This window comes from Hyposmocoma kahamanoa, unplaced genomic scaffold, assembly GCF_003589595.1.
Source record: "Hyposmocoma kahamanoa isolate Upper Pololo Valley unplaced genomic scaffold, ASM358959v1 62, whole genome shotgun sequence".
Taxonomy (NCBI): domain Eukaryota; kingdom Metazoa; phylum Arthropoda; class Insecta; order Lepidoptera; family Cosmopterigidae; genus Hyposmocoma; species Hyposmocoma kahamanoa.
This window is the reverse complement of record NW_020653850.1, coordinates 18,040,260-18,058,156: the sequence shown is the minus strand read 5'-3', so window position 1 is coordinate 18,058,156 and position 17,897 is coordinate 18,040,260. Positions and strand designations below refer to the sequence as shown.

At 35.5% G+C, this 17,897-nt stretch overlaps 1 protein-coding gene across 1 annotated transcript; it reads left to right on the top strand.

The window, feature by feature from the left end:
* The first annotated feature begins 922 nt into the window (after positions 1 to 922).
* LOC113229673 (GILT-like protein 1) lies at positions 923 to 1,648 on the top strand. Its single transcript, XM_026463345.1, has one exon. It carries the CDS (start codon positions 943 to 945, stop codon positions 1,576 to 1,578), a length of 636 nt encoding a protein of 211 aa, XP_026319130.1. The 5' UTR covers positions 923 to 942; the 3' UTR covers positions 1,579 to 1,648.
* Positions 1,649 to 17,897: the final 16,249 nt, after the last annotated feature.

The window sequence follows — 17,897 nt, the reverse complement described above, 5'->3', positions numbered from 1 at the left end:
AAACATATTTTTCGCATAAAGGAAATATGGAGGCTTAAAGAGTTTTGAGTTTTTTGCGGTGTAATCTCAGAAGATTACCTTGAAATACTTTCAAAGGGGAGAGAGTTCCGGCTTGAAAATTGTTTTACAGCTATTTCGTATTATCATACCAGGAAATATACTTGATGCAGAATATTTGATTTGAAACCTTATAAAAATGTTGTGGTTTTTGAAATTATTTTTTAAGATGCCAAATGACAGGACGAATATGTGCGCCTTGTGGTAAGCGACACACCTGTCCATAGCAGTTACAGTGTCACTCAGAACTTGAAATCGCAAAGATCTGAGGGGTACTGCCACTGCGCCCATCAACCTGAGACATAAGTTCATAAGTCCCATGTGTCTGTACTACCAGCACACTTACCCTTCCAAATCGGAACGCAGTCATGGCGGCTGTAATGGGTAAGATGGCAGAACTTCCCTGGACGAACTCTTTTACAAGAAGCTTTACAGCTACTAACTCATTGGCCAATGAATTCGACGTCGCATGCAAATATTGAAATGCTCGAGTAATTTTTTAGTTACAATTTTGACATTAAATACATGCTCTAGAGAAGACACAGCTGCATGTTAGGGGCCATAGTTGGCTCACATCATTATGATTATTACAATGTCCCAAGGACGCGTGACAAGATAAAAACAAAATGTTAAATAGATCTAATGCGTCATGCCACAGAGACAAAAATCAAGTCTCAGTTCCTTTCTTACAAAAATTTGCAACCAAATTCACAGCCCTTGCGTATTCTATTTTGATAACAGCTGATAGCTGCCTCATTATCCTATGTCTAAATCACAATGTTATCGTAAAAACCAATTGGGCACATCATTGATAATAATTGTTTAGGCTATAAAAGACTTTACATTGCAGTTACGTTTTCATTGTGGTTCCTGAAATATAGAGTCATGGCAAAGTTTTTGTACATTTTGGTGTGTTTTTCTGTTGTTTCTAATTATGCGACAGCGACCAATTTGGAAGTAGTCAACGGCAAAATCAAAATAACCGTCGGAACAACATCAAGATGTGGTGACACAATAAGATTTATCACACAGGAATTGGCTCCAACATACCAGGCGTACAAACAATTTTTGACCCTGGAATTCGTACCTTGGGGCAGAACAACCTACGCCAGCGATGGAACGATGACATGTCAATTTGGACCTACCGATTGCTTCGCGAACCGTGTGCACAGATGCGCCTTGAATATGTTGCGTGGCGACCAAGATGCCCAAATGTCTTACATGAATTGTGAATTTACTAGTCCCTTCCCTGCAACTACCGGCTCGTTCTCTTGTGGTCAAGATATTGGTCTTAATTTAAGAGAACTTGAAGACTGCGTGTATATTACTGGAGTACATCTGGATCAGGCAGCGCAGGAAGCAGCAAGAGAACCCATGAGAATTATAAATTTCGTTCCCTCCATCCATTTCAATGACGTCATTGATAGAAATTTACATAACCAAGGTTTTCGGGGATTGAGGAGTTTGGTGTGTTCCGCTTTGGCTAATGATCAGAGCACTGGTGTTACGAACTGTGTTTAAGGACCAGTGAAGACTAATAATGACGCTATGTTGTTACTACTGTTCGTATTCTGAAATTAAAGAATTGGCATATACTAAATATTGTTTTATTTTTGTTCAAAAAATGAAAGTTAATTTCACAAACATTTACAACACTAGCGTAACTAACGGTTTGTGGACTCTAGATGAGGAGATTCTGTTGTGGGAATCAAACTTTTCTAAATTGTTTCTGGTTTGGGTAGCACCCGGACATAATTTCATTGCTGTACTGATGTGATTGTCTGGTACATTATTACATACATATACTCACGCCTTTGGGTTCCCATATAGGGGTAGGCAGAGCCTTAAGTGACGCAGTACAACTAAAGCCACATTTGGCATATGTTTGGGTTAAGATTGTATATAATTTTGTGTAACTTAGTGCACCATAGTGACAGGTTGCCAGCCTGTCGCCTACCTATAGGACACTATTAAACCTAATCCCTCAGTCGACTTTTACAACTTGCGCGGGATGATAAGCAGCTGATATCTTCTATGTTTTTCTTCTGGTTCCAGATCAGCATGGAACTGAACGGTACATTTTTGTTCTTATTTTTACCCGGTAGTACTTTCCTAGTGACGAAATAGATTGAAGAAATAAAAGTTTCGTCACAAATGGCCTTAAACATAATCAGGACTTTAGGATATTCACGCCAAATATCCAACTTCTGCCGCCTTGTAATCGACGAACTTGCGCAATTGGACTATAATCGAGCAAAGATACGGTTAATGGCTGGTAATTTTTGACGATAAGACTCTTAATGATGGCTATTCGTTAGTTAACGTGTCTCTGTATTCTATAACAGTTATTTTGAATGTTATTTCTTTGAAATAGCAGCAGTAGAGCTCCTTGTGAAAGAGTCCATCCAGGGAAGTACTGCCACCTTACTTATTTCAGCCGCCAAACAGCAATGTGAACATTTTTTGAAGTTTGAAGAGCAGTTTTGAAGGTGATGGTGAAATTACAGGCATATGGGCTTTGTCAACTTATGTCCCAGGGTGACAGGCGCAGTGAGTGTACCCTTCAGAACTTTGCGATTTACAGCTCTTAGTGACGCTTATCACCAGGTGCATGGGCTACTTTTCCCGTAATTTGGTATCATAGAAAAAGCAACCGGAAAATTCTAAACATTTTGTCTTTTCAAATTTTATCTTTTTAAAGTACCGCTGTTCGAATATTTCTTTCTTTATCGTTTCAATCTAAAATAATATCAAATTTGTTGTAATTGTATAAAGAGATAAGGTTTGGCTATTTATCAATTAAATTTGTTGGGAGTAGTTTGGATTTATTTACAAATATATTTTTGCTTTCAAGCCAAAGATAATTTGGCCGATATCAAACAAATCACCATTAATGCAGTAAAACCAACTAATAATGGATGTTTGTCATTCTTCAATTCACAATTTATTTATTTATATATTAATAAAAACAGGAAAAGAAACGTAAAGCCAATTACAGATATTCACCTATAGCTTCAGATAAATCAAAAATTAAACAAACGAACAATAAAGAGTATTTCTTAACAACATGCACTTACATAACTATAACAACCCAAGACCAGACATAATGTTCAATAAAATTAAATAGAATGTCCGTGAGTTTATGCTTTTGCGCATCAACATTACAATTAAATATATCAACCTATAGGTCATGATTGCTCAGCATACTATCCAAGCTCTTGCTAACTCTACATACCAAACTATTTTGTCTATAATTAGTCTTCGCTAAGGGAACTGCAACAGGGCGATAGTGTCGCATAGAATGCGTAGGTATATTAAACGAAATATCACCCAGTAGGTCAAAGCAGTCAACATTACCATTTATAATGTTTAGAATATACGCTATATCAAAGATTTTTCGGCGATTATTTAGAGGTAATAGTAAATTCAGATCCTTACAGAGACGTGGGTAGACGAATGAATTATAAGACACTCATTTTATATAGCATAAGAATTTAATAAACATAATGTTTTGAGTATTAGGTACTAACGTAAATGTTTGCCATAACTGCCTCTACATTGTATACTTCTCCCGTAACTAGGGTTACCAACATAACGCGTACACTAGGGACTTTATATTTAAATTTCTTAACGCTATGTCATTCAGTAACATTTTTTGCTGTTACCTACTGATGACATACTATATTACGTTTTGTTCTTCAGTAAACGGAAATCCCATCAATCAACAGAAATGGTGAGATATCATGAGGCGAGTGACATCGCCCCCTGACAAACACATTTCATGATGGCGACGACCGCTTTGTCAAGATTATAATTAAATAGGAGAAGAAAAAATGCAAACTAGACACTATTTAATCTTTACTACAAAAAGCCGTCATAGAAGTGTTTTCTTTAAAAAGTACTGTCATTATAAAATAGTACATTATAAAATTACACAAAACAAAAACTATTACACAAAACAGAAAAATAAATTTAGTAGCAGAAGCGTTCCTCGTAAAAGAGTTCGTCCAGGGACTGCTACCTTACCTAGTTCTGCCGCCAAGCAGTAATGTCAGCATTACTGTGTTCCTGTTTTGAAGGGTGCTGGTGAAATTACAAGCAATTGGGACTTCCCGTCGAGCAATCTCCACGATCTAAAGTCACCATAATTCCTCTTTTTACTCAAATATTTTGTATGCCCGTAAAAATATACATAATTTAATTATTTTATTATTTTAATATCCATGATATTAACCGTAGAACTAAGTCCAAACTCATGGTACAACGATTTCGTTTAGCTAAGGTAAACGATTCTTTTATGAGGAACTGTATACGTTTTTACAATACGATTCTAGAGAATACATTATCATTATTATCATTTCCTAAGTATATAACTTACATTAAAAGTATTTTAATTGAAAAGTCATATTACAAAATTGAAGCGAATGTGTTAGATGAAGAAGTATGGAAAGACAACAAGAGTCTAGATTCCACACAATTATGATTCAAAGTGTATTCCATAGCATTTAAGTTTATTTAAAAATAGGAACAAGAGCAATCACTAAAGTTTCTTGCTCGTTTTTGTCAGGGAGGTCGGCGTAGTGAACGAGCAGTAGCTTAAAAAATAACGTTTTCGAGTGTAAAAATTTTACAAATGCAATAAATGATATTTTGTCTTTGACCTCATTCTTTACAGGTTTTCTAATATAAATTCGACTTACCAGCATTTATTCACCGGGTTCAATGCCTAGAAATAGTTGTTCAATGATGAGTTTTGGCTTTCAACTGCACGTCACTGTACTATACAGATGTAATAAAAAGATACGGCCGTATTACAGTGGCGAGAAATATTTTTTTTATGTTAACAAGTGACCGGACAAACAATTCATGCGCCTGTTGATAAGCGACATGTCATGCCATAACAAGAGCCATGCCATTAAGAGCTTTAAATCCTAGAAATCAGAGAGGTAGTGTCACTGCACTCGCCACCCCTGAAACGTAAAATGACAATGGAAATTTTAATTGAAATTTACAAGTATTATATGGATGGGCACAAGCCGTGGTAACCTATCGCCTCTCAAGCAGAGACCGTGGGTTCGAATCAAGGTATGAACTTCTGAGTTTCTCGGAATTAATATGCGAAATTTATTTGACATTTACCATGAACTTTTCGGTGAAGGCAAACGTTGTGATGAAAGCTACCGTTGAAGACGGTTTGCAACCCTCGGAAAACGTGTGAAGTTAGTATTATGGCCTAAACCCTCTCCTGAGAACAGACCCGTGCCCGGCAGTAGGACGTATAAATGGATTAATGATGATATATTGAGGATGAGGTTTCACCAGCACACTTACCCTTCAATACCGGAACGCAGCAATGCTCACGTTTCTGTTTGAAAACAAAAATAGCTTAATGGCAGTTCTCTAGACGGATTCATTCACTAGCAGCTCTACTGCTACTAGATGCGACTGACCAATCAGAAATTTGCATAAGCTTAAACTATTAACATAAATCACGTGGCAAATTAGTTTGTTACCCGGCGTATGAGCATCCGTTACAGTATAGTTTAGTAGCAGTAGCGCTCCTTGTGAAAGAGTTCGTCCACAGACGTATTGCAACATTTACCTACCTCTTACTGCCGCCAAGCAATAATGAAAGCATTGCAGTCCCCACGTTATTGACTTATCATTCCAGATACTAGTACTTACTACTTAGCTCCAGATACTAGTAGCAGTAGAGGTTTTTGTGAGTTTGTCCACGAAAGTACTGCCACCTTACCTATTTCTACCGCCAAGCAATAATGTGAGCATTACTGCATTTCAGTCAAAGATAAGGGTTCTGGTAGAATTACAGGCACATGAGACTTTTCAATAGTTGGCATACACTATAATTTTTTGCCATTGTGGTGAAAATAATTGCCAGTCGGCGTAATGTACACGCCAATTGTTGGCCAGATGTGCCTGATGTGCCAGATATACGGGTAAGGAATGGTACGTCGTGCGGGGGTGCTCCTTTTGTGAACCCCATTGATGTCTCAAAATAACGACACACCGGTGCCGGTACTTTGTCAAAATAACGAAATGTAGCCTTCTCTATTTTGTTTAAGTAGGTAATTGGCTTAAGATATCCTACACTTTCTTAAAGCATGGTCACCAAACACATTATTCCGTTAAGGACTGACACACAGGCCAATATAGCTGGGCCATTAAGCGATTGAAAAATGTCTCTAGCCACTTTGCAACACCGACGCGCTACATTAACTTCGGGCTGGTTAGGGTCGACTGGTAAGTAGGAAAATCCAAAGGATCGTAAGTGATATTGGAAGACAGCCTGTGGAAAGTTTGATGAATAGAATGATGTTGTTCTTTTTTCTATAGTGTATCATGTTTGAATGAAGATATATCTAACATATTATTGTTTTTATGCCCGATATAATGCTATAGTTTTGTGATAGTACATTGATACACGAGATTATTAGAATCTTTCGGAGTCGAGGTTTTTTACAGCCATGGTCGGTAATGAGAATAAAAAAGGCCCGAGGGTTTTATTTAGTGCATTATGGTCAAGTAAGCCTGCATGCAATCATACTATTTACTATTTTGTGATGAAAAATAGAACAGAATAATTTGTTTTATATTATCTATGTGGCAAATCAAAATATTAGAATTATTATTGGTAGTAGAGCTCCTTGTGAAAAAGTTGGTCCAGGGAAGTAATGCCACCTTACCTGTTTCTGTCGGCAAGCAGTAATAGGAGCATTTCTGCGTTCCAGTTATGAAGGGTAAGGTTGTTGGTGAAATTGCAAGCACATGGGACTTGTGAACATATGTTGAGACATAAGTTGACAAGACCCATGTGCTTGCAATATTCTTGCCCCGTCACCCCTCAGGGCAATACCCCTCAGATCTTTGCGATTTAAAGATCCGAATGGCACTGAAATTGCTATGAAAAGAATAATAAAATGCGTCAATACCATGTAGCGACAAATTTCGGAACAACTTTAACTAAACTAGAGTTGTAACAGTTGCTATAAGAAAGTTATTATATTTACAAAATGAAATGAATGAATTAGTAATCAAAACGGTATTTTACTAAAATACCACGTAAAATAATGTGACCTTTTTATGGCAAAAATGTTTTGAGCAGGTTATAAAGGCTATAAGCTCAAATAACAAAGTCATTTTCTAGAACACAAACCAAATAAGCAGCAAATAGCTGTATTACAACGTGATCCAGGTATTACACAGCTATTATGCAGAACGCAACGGTTATAGGGTCTGCCGTGTGCATCGTACGCCGTTATTGGTTTAGTAATGGCTTGTTTTATGAGCTAGTGTTGTAAATAATGCTTTGAGATGTTAAACCTAGAGACGAATTTGCACTACATTATACAAATTATTACAAAAAGGAATTTTTGCGTCTTTGTAAACTTTCCTTTGATATTATTAGAAAATCTTGAAGAGATATGAGGGTACAATAAAAAGGGAAATGTTAATAATCAATTAATGCATGTAAATACTGAGAACTGTAGTAATTGATTCTGCAAGTTGGGGAATTGTTACAAGATTTTGCAACAAAGTGGATTAGAGCTGCATAATATAAATTCATAAATCAGCAGAAGATCCTGCCTAATTTTAATGATTCTCTATACAAAAAAGAAAACAGAAATAAACTGTGCAGTGAAGCTTATTAGTCTACATAAAGGATTACTTTTAAGTTTGGAGACAGACAGCTTACCACCATGGTATTAAGTGTGTAGGTAGCAGCTATCAGCTAATGAAATATTCAGACAGCACTACGGTACGGTAAAAGGTGCCGAGTAACGATTCTCCATTGAAACGCGACGTGAGGTTACTGTGGGCGGTCAGCAAATTGGCTGTTTACAGGACACGGATGCACTATGCACATGAACAAACACAGGGGACCGCTGCAATTGGACCCACTAATAGTTTAATGTGAATTGGTCCATTTAATTGTTCTAGTCAATAGAAACTCAAAATTCAATAGAATTGTACAAAAAAATATTTAAAATGTATTAGTATACCTACTCACATGTAAATGCTTACGCGTTGAATGTGGCTCTATTTTTCTTGACTAGGTTTGACGTACTGAGATGATTTGCCTACTCTCCAGAATTGTAATATTTTACTTACTCTCCAGTATCCATTCTGTCACACCATCTATTCAAGTATGAAAACTTAGACTTTAGTGTATGTTTTCCATTATATAGGTGTACCGGACTGTATCCAAAGGGTGGATGCTAACAACGAGTGAGCAAGGCCAATGCAAATGTACTTACAGCTATTAATTTATTAGAAAAACGGCAGCAATTCTGGGCACGTTGGCACAAAGAGTACCTTGCTGAGTTACAGCAAAGAAGTAAATGGCAAGTGGATAAAGAAGGTCTTAACATCAACGATATCGTCGTGATTAAGGAAACTAATGTTCCGCCAATGAAGTGGCGTCTGGGACGTATACAGAAACTCTATCCAGGAGTGGATAATATTACAAGAGTGGCGGACATCTTTACAGGACGAGGCACCATACGACGAGCTGTGCGGAGGCTATGTGCCTTACCCAAATCTGAAGCAGCCTTTTTTATTCTCGAGGCTCTACCTCCTCGAGGATGGGCAGTATGTTAGCGCCTCCTTGGACGCTTTGGCTGCTGGCTACGATGGCTTGACGTTTATTATTATTGATTTTATTTTGTTCAAAAGAAAAATGTCATATTTTTATTTTCTCATTGTTATAAGTATTCTTAAAGAAAAACCTTCTGATTTACACTAATAATGGAGTCTTATTTATCGGCGTTAACAATTTAACAATAAAAACACGTAGTTATCAAATCAAAACAGCAAACAAAAGGTGAAGAAAAGGCGCCAGAAACAATCACATTTAAATTTAGAATTTAAATATAAAACTTATAAGAGATGCGATTCGCTACAACAAGGTTATTTGTAATATACCAATAAATATTACCAACATCATAAACAACAACTATTGTTACAGATTTTGTATAAAACAATAAATTTACCACAAATAAACTTTTAAGTTTTTATTGTACTATCTGACATTTTTTAGATCTGTATTTGGCAGTACTCTTTTAAAAACAGTCAAAATTAGTTAAAGTGTTCGACTTATCGGAACCTACCCTAAGGATGCATAGCTGAAATATCATTAAAAAGTTTCAATATTCTAAAACTGGGTTATGGTTTTTTAGGATAATAATATCTCAAAAAAATATGTTGTCACTTAGCCGCTTTTTAGTTAGCGGACGACAGTATTGTCTATGGTGCAAGCGTCATCCTTTGTTTTGCATCGAATTGCACAGAGTTATCACTGCCCAGAACGATCTTTTTAAATATTGTTAACGCGCGTAACGCGCACACCACACTTCAGGTACCGATACTCTTGAAAATGAGATTTTTATACTTCTGTGTAACCTATCCTACATCTATACAAAGAATAACAAATACACAATGTGCCTTACGAACTTTACATCGGAAAGTATAACCAAATTCTAATATTATCGTTCTTAGGTTTTCACGATTATTACAATTTTTTTCTACGCGCCCATACTCACAGCCCCGCACTAGGGGAACCGTGTATCGCGTGTGGCATGGACATACACATAGACAACCACAAATAACACCCAAACTCACGAGACAAATAAATCTAGGCCATACAAATATTTCTCCCGGCCCGGGAATCGAACCCAGGATCTCTGCGTGGCAGTCCAGCACAGCAACCGTTCGGTCACCGAGGCAGTTAATTATTTTTATAAGAAAGTAAAATCTGATGACTTCTGAAAAGTAATGGATATTTAGAATTATTATTCTACCAATCATACAGAATCGGCAGAATTTTCGTAGACGGCGGTAACCTATAACAAAGTCGAAAATTTTTTTTGTCCGAAATAACGTTTGTTCGAATTTTCATTACACCGAAAACCGAATTATAACGGAACAGTTGTTCTTTCAGGATATGTTGAATATTTCTCGCAAAGACACGATTAGGTTCGGTTGGGTTAGGTTAAGTTCGGTTTAAAAGAAAAAACATTTTCCTCTCATAATTACTTTCGAGGTTATGAAATTTCGATCAAACGTTATTTTTGGAAAATGTCATTTCGGACCAAGGTTGCATTTAATAAATAACCTTGTCATTAACAGTTTACTATCATGGTTCATCGGTGACTTCGAATACCTTTACTGGCACCATGGCACAACTATGTTATATTCGGAAACTACCCGAAAAGACCAGTGTCGGGCGTTTACTAATATTAAATTTTTAAGTACATAATTACAGATCGAACGTTTATCTATATTTATTTTACCAACAATTTGACCTTTTATTTTTCTCATAAAATCATCAGCCATGACTACAGCTTTACAGTACCAAAACAGTTTTGATTGCAAGATTGGAGGTAGCCCCATCCCTTGTTTTGTTGACCTTTTTTTGGGAAAATCTTTTGTTTATAATAAAAATATAATCTAGCCTTTATGCGCTATTGATTGTCAAAAATAAGCCAGCTATATGTGATCGCTACTGATTTCATCTGAGGAAAAAGCACCTTTAAGGTGGTAATGCCTCGTCTATGTTTATTTTTTTATATAAAAAAAAACATTTTTTGAACAGTTATGCGAACCTTCTACATTTTTATGGCATGTGGCAAATTGCATATGATTCGGTAATGAGAATTAAATGCAGGTTTTCCTATATAGGATGAACGCATTTTTCCACGAAGTTATTGCTATTCAGTAAAACTTCTAAGATAACACCAAAATTTCTCTCATAGTTTTGTAAAGGTATTCCTTTAATAATTTGAATTAATTCTACAAAGTTCGGCCAGTATTGATCGGTGCTGCAGACGATTTGTTCGCGGGGGACCACATATGTTCAATTATTCAGCCTCTGCTACGTGTTTGCAGTTGTTCGTTACATCTCCAGTGTAGTGAACCCCTAAAGTGGGTTTCTATATTAGGCGGTAATCATCTAAGCTTTTTTTGCTATATGGTTGTAGAATTTTGTCCTTTGAAAAATTATGTTATTGTCAAGATACATGTTGTAAGTGACAATTAGGTGACATTAGCCGTCATCAATTATTATTGATCCAGCAAAAACATTGTGTGACTGCTTAGTTGTACTTAGAACAGCGTATTATACTTATACGTACGTACGTACCTATACTCTGTAGTACTTACTACTTACTACAGAGTATAGGTGCTGAAAGCAACAATTCGCCGTTTTCAAGAATAGTGACCATGAAAATAGTATATATTTGTATTTATAATACAGCTGATTTCAGAATGTGTTAAATTTTATTGCGAAAAAAGAACGAACTTTTTATTGGTTAATATAAACACGTGACGACATGGACCGGCGTATGGTTCGTCGGCTTTGCATGTTAGACATGCTTCAGTTGTTTTTAAATCATGTTCCTAGTGAAAAAGGTTAAGTTTGCGATAGGCCGTTGTTCTAGAAATCCATCGAATTATTGATAGAAAGTTCTAGAATTTAACTTGACAATCTATGTAATTATCTAAAGGTTCTGTAGTTATTGGTGTTATCCTGTTTGTTTTTGTTTATAAATAATAATACAGGACGAATCATTAATGTTGCTAACACTACGATATATTTAACCTCCCATCCCAAAAAGAGAGGAGTTATAAGTTTGAAGTTTTCTTTATAATTATCTGTGTATCTCTAGCTCCCAAGATCAATCCATATCTCAAATAGAGATTGGCAGTGGGTAAAAATCCAAACAACCCACCCGGTTTAAACCAGGCTTTTACTTAAAGTGTCGGGTTTTAACCCATTTCTACCCAAAATTGTGGGCAGCATACGGAATTTGATATAATTCCATCCTTTATACAAATTTCGATGTAAATAATCTATTTAGATGAAAAAGAGGCTACACCACGCGATACTCACCTGGCAATTCTGTGGATTGTCACTACTATAGGATGCATGCAAATTTCAATGCGATTTTCAAGGGAATCGATTGAATAGCTAATCGAACTCGCCAGATCAGAAATAAATAAACATTTTGTAATAAATATAATTAAAATTTAGTTTGAACAAAACTCGATTTACAACAAATATTTAGTTTCAAATAGTTTTTGCCCTCGTTTTTAGGTGTTAACAGGTTTTAAACCGATTTAAGCTGTTAACAAAATTGACAAAAACAACCTTTTATCAATTTTATTTTTTAAAGTCATCATTTGAAAAGTAGCCATTACTTGAGTCTTAAATAAAAAGAAAAAATACTGCTCACCCCTAACCTAAAACCACCCTAAGCAAATTGTTCAATTATTCGTTCTGTTCTGTAATAAGATGTACCACGTGGCACTTTATTGCCATATTTTAGTACTTTATTAGAATTTATTACCCAGATCTGCTATTTTTTAATTGAGAAAAAGAACACAATTTTTCTATTTACAAGTTTATTAAATTGTTATACCAAGGGTCGAGAAGTTTTTAAAATAAAAGTTATGTTGCATTTTTTAACAAATTTGAAATTCTTTTTAAAGTGGAGGTGTTTTATTTTTGAAGCCAATCATAATTTGAAACAAATCTTCTTAAGATTAAAATTAAAAATCTTGTGAATAAATAAATCACATCCTTGGCCACATCTTCAAAATGTCAACTTTTTAGGAGAGACTTTTAAAGATTTTACGAATGAAATTAATTGGAAACTTTTTATGCTTAAATAGGACAGATAAAATTTCATATATACATAATTTGTACCCTAATGTAATTTGATTAATCTCAAAAAGTGTTATTATAAAATGAGGACGTTTCCATTCCATACTTTGTTTTTTTGGTATATATGTTACGCGATAACTCATTTGTGAACCGATTTTTGATGTTTTTTTATTGGAAAGAGGTGTACCTCAGTATTGGTATTATTCCACCTCTAAGGGTGGCAAATTAGGGTATGAATCCGGTTTCGCGCACTTTCCGGTAACCGATTTCAACAAAACTTGGCAAATAGATATAATTCTACGAACTTCAGGTTGATCATTTTAGTACTCTGTACTGAGTCAATATCTCTACACCCAATACTCACAGAAAATTGAATGTCAAAAACGATGTAGTATTACGAAAAACATAATATAATGGTACCATAATCCACATTTTGGACAAACTCAAATTTAAATGTAATGTAAGACATTGGAGGTATAGACTTTGTTTTATGTAGTTATTGTTAATAATTCTTTATTGCACAAAGAAAAGATACATGTAACACAAGTTATAAAAGACATATACAAAGGTAAAAAGGTGAAAAACAGTTTTATGACTTTCATAGCGTCATCTAAATTTGAAAACCTCGTAACTCCGTTGTTGGACAAAATCCCTTTTTTACTCTTCATGCGCAATATCGGACAATTAAAGCGCAATTTAAAAAAGAAAAATTGTAGACCCCCCTTTTATTTTTAAAACAAAGATAAACAATCTGTTTATCTTTGCTATGTAATTATTTCTAGAGGTAGTAATTATCGTTTTTGTGCTTACTCAAAAGTTCACATTAATGGAGGTTACGAGGTTTACCAATTTAGCCGACGACGATATGATAAAAGAACTTTTGATGTAAAATCATATGTGTCTTTATTATACCAAGGGTATGAAATATCCAAATGAACTTGACCGCTGATAACTTATAATAATAATAATTTAAACTTTAATATAAACTTTGCAAAGATCAAATTTTTCTATATAATATCTTAAGAACCTCGTTTAGAGACTAAAAGTTAAGACGAAAATTGTCTGTTCAATAATAAAAAATCCTTGCTAAGTCGAGACCTATATGAAATGTCACAGTGTATGTAAATGTATTTCTTTTTATAAATTTAAAATCAAAGAGAGAAAGAAACGTCGAGCAAGTTCGACCAATTCTTATTTTTTGAATATTCGCTTTTAGTTGCCGGTTGCTTGTATCTAACAAAAGACATGTTTGCGCGTCGCCTGAATTTCTAATGTTCTTCTTAAATAGTATCGATGGTATACACTGTGCTGTCGCGGCCAAGAATTATAATTACATGTTGGCACGCCTGCTTTACGAATGAGCAGTAGAGTTTCATCAGTATGACGATTTCGACTGTAATTTGGCTGCCTATGAAATAAAGATTATTTGGCTTGACTTTGACTTGACTTGACGCCACTAGTGGGCGCTATACTAAACTATATATGGCATCTATTTGCCATCGTAGTGAAAGGATTTGCCAATCGGCGTAAGGTACACAATACAATGGTTACCACGGATGCGCCGTGAATATACAATTCGTACGAACGTCCTAGGCGCCATTTGTGCACCCCTTTAGGAAATTTTCAATGTATGACCTTTGTATTTTTAAAACAGACTTTATACTCTATCTTCACTGTCAAATTGCAATATTGTTCTAAAACGGCTATTTTTTAAATTTGTTTATTTATTCAATTTCAAGCAAATTTTACAAAAAACGATTCTTCCTTATCGTTAGGTAAAAACTTGTGGTTTAACCACCTAGCAATGAGCTAACAAGCTCGACACTTAAATTAACTTACAATTCACTATAATATTTATTAATTCTAGAGTATATGTCTACATTTGCATAAGTACTATAGATATTATACTACAAACCAAGATAGTGTCTCTTTAAAACAGTTTTGCATTTCTTGACATCACCCTCAATGTTACTTGGCACTGTGCCGGTAGATCGTTCAGAATTTCTGGTAGCATATAGTCCGTATTAAATTAGGTAACATAGCATTTGTGGGTATATAAATATAAACCGCTATAATTATGCGCCAAATTATGGTTGTACATTATATAGACCCTTCTAAAATAGGTTCAAGGTCGTAAAAGAGGACCGTACCAGTTTAGGTACTATTATTTAGAGGCCGTAAGACGTAACCGCTTTACACATTCCAGCGATTACAAAAGTGAATACTAAGTACATTCACCTCGGGAGACCTATGCTACTGGTTACAGGCCTCCCGAGGTTTGTGACATCCACCACAGTCCTGTGCTAGCCGCATCCAGTGACGCCCCGCAACGTGTACTATTATGTATATATTAGGGGTTAAAGTATGAAATTGCCGTTTTATTGCAATAGGTTCTTTGAATTTTCATAAAATCTTCATGGTTTGAGGTTTTCGAATGAAACTTTTTTCAAATGGTTTCTGTGATTTTTTTTTAAATTTGAAACATTTGAATATCGACTTTCAATTGTTTTTGATATTCAATTTAGACAAGAAAGATGGATACTGCGAAAATTCGAGTGATTTTTGAATACGAGTTCCGACGCGGAACTAACGCGGCAGAAACAGCCCGCAATATCAATGCTGCGTTTGGAGAGGGGTCTACTAATGAACGCACCGTGCGATTTTGGTTTAAACGCTTTCGTGATGGAAATTTCGACTTAAAGAACGAGCCACGAGGAAGACCGCCCACACAGGTGAATAACGATGAATTAAGAGAGATAGTGGAAGCCGATCCTAGTCAAACTACCCAGGAATTAGCGGCATGGTTTAACGTTACCTTACCCACAATATTGACTCACTTGCGTCAAATCAATAAAATAAAAAAATACGAAAAATGGGTGCCTCATGATTTGACTGATCTGCAGAAAGAAACGCGTGTTGAAACTTGTGTTGCCTTGTTGAACCGGTACAGAAATGAAGGAATATTGGATCGAATTGTAACATGTGATGAAAAGTGGATTCTTTATGATAACCGGAAAAGAAAAATGCAATGGCTGACCCCAGGTCAAATGCCACAACAATGTCCTAAAGCAAAACTTACCAATAAAAAGGTAATGGTAACTGTTTGGTGGTCTCAGCATGGTGTTATTCACTATAGTTTTCTCCGATCTGGTCAAGCAATAACGGCAGATGTCTATTGTGCCGAACTCCGAACCATGTTGACAAAACTAGCAGTAAAACAGCCCCGACTCATGAATCGATTTTCACCATTATTGCTCCACGACAACGCGAGACCTCACACAGCACGAGAAACCATTTTGACCCTTCAGGAACTGCAGTTAGAAACCATTCGTCATCCTCCGTATTCACCAGACCTTGCTCCAACGGACTACCATTTTTTTCGTGATTTGGACAATTATCTACGTGACAAGAAGTTTTCTTCCCAGGAGGCAGTACAAAATGCTTTCACACAGTTTGTGCAGTCTAGATCGTCGGAGTTCTATCGCAAAGGCATTAATAACCTTCCCATTAGATGGCAGCAATGTATAGATAATAATGGCAACTATTTTGATTAAATAAATTTGTTAAAAATGTAAAAAATGAACAATTTAGATTTTCAGTACAAATCGGCAATTTCTTACTTTAACCCCTATTATATGTATACTCTTGTACAAAAACAGGTGCGCATTTGATCTCCATTTCACCTTACGGAAAGTGACGATGAGGTCGACGATTAATGAATGAATGAAATATTCTTTATTGCCATTGACTTACAATAAAAAGTGTCCGAACTTATAGGGCGTTAAAATCGTATACAGAGCGTCATTCACGCTTTAGTCTTCGTTTGTTTGACTGACAGCGAAGCAAGCAAAATTAGACAGTACTGGGATGACATTACAATTTAAAAGCTTTTTCATATTCCTTTACATGTCACTACGTTTAAATAGGTTGACTTGGGACATTTTTTTGTGGTTTTTGTATTAGACCCGTCGTCCATTTATTTGTAAGTCAATGTTTATTGCACATAAAATAACAATTAAAATACAATACAGTAGCTTAACTATAATAGTAGTAGTAAGTCAATGTGCAACAGGCGGCCTTATTACTATGTAGCAATTTCTTCCAGGCAACCTTAGGATAGACATTTCGGATATGCAAAAGGGGTGCAACCAAAGAATATCATCATAAGTACACTACATATTAAGTAATAATAAAAATATATACAGATCCATAGATAGATATACATATACATACAAATAACAATAATATTATTAATACATACATAACAATAAATACTCAATAATATTAAATGCTTATATACTTTTAATAGAAAAAGAAAAATGAAGTACTAATGTAGGAAATAAATGAAAGGATAGTAGAGGACAGACGAAATTTAGGAGTTGAGGAAGTGATCCTTGACACGTTGTTTGAAGGAATCAAGAGAAGGGGATCGTCGAATCGATTCAGGGAGAGAATTCCACAATCTGATCGCAGAAATGGTACAAGAGTTGGAATAAAAGTTAGAGGTATGAGAGAGCAAGTTAAGTAAGAGAGTATCAGAGCACGATGTAGCACGCACACCTAAATAATGTACAAAATACAAAATACAAAAATGTTTATTTCTCTCTTCAAAGTTTACAACTTAGGTACATTTAGAAAGTTTACAAGTTACATACCTTTGAGAGAGCTGGAGTCTGCACTAGGAAGAACCTGTGTTGCAGATCTCCAGGCTCCCCTCCACCTAAATCTATACAAATGTACAACTTTTATGCTAAATTAAAGATATATAAATAAAAGGATATATATAACAAACTATTATAAAATTGAGAGTTTGTGAGAGTGTGTGTGTGTGTGTGTGTGTGTGTGTGTGTGTGTGTGTGTGTGTGTGTGTGTGTGTGTGTGTGTATGTGTGTGTGTGTGTGTGTGTGTGTTTATAATTACATTACGGAGTGATGATAATATTTTCTGTATCAGAATAGTTAAGTCCGGCGAGCCAGACGGAGAGTTTGGTTTTACATTCAGCTTTGCTTAATTGATAAATATTTAGAGTTTTGTTCAAGAAATTATATATATAGCTTCCGAGAAAACAGAAATGTCTCTGTGCGAGTTTGCTGTGGACTAATACAGGAGTGCACACTTGATGTTTCCTACGTGAGCCGGCATATTTGTGTGGTTCATA

What these genes read in the sequence shown, in the direction of transcription:
- LOC113229673 (XM_026463345.1), top strand. Translation starts at nt 943, where the DNA reads ATGGCAAAGTTTTTGTACATTTTGGTGTGTTTTTCTGTTGTTTCTAAT.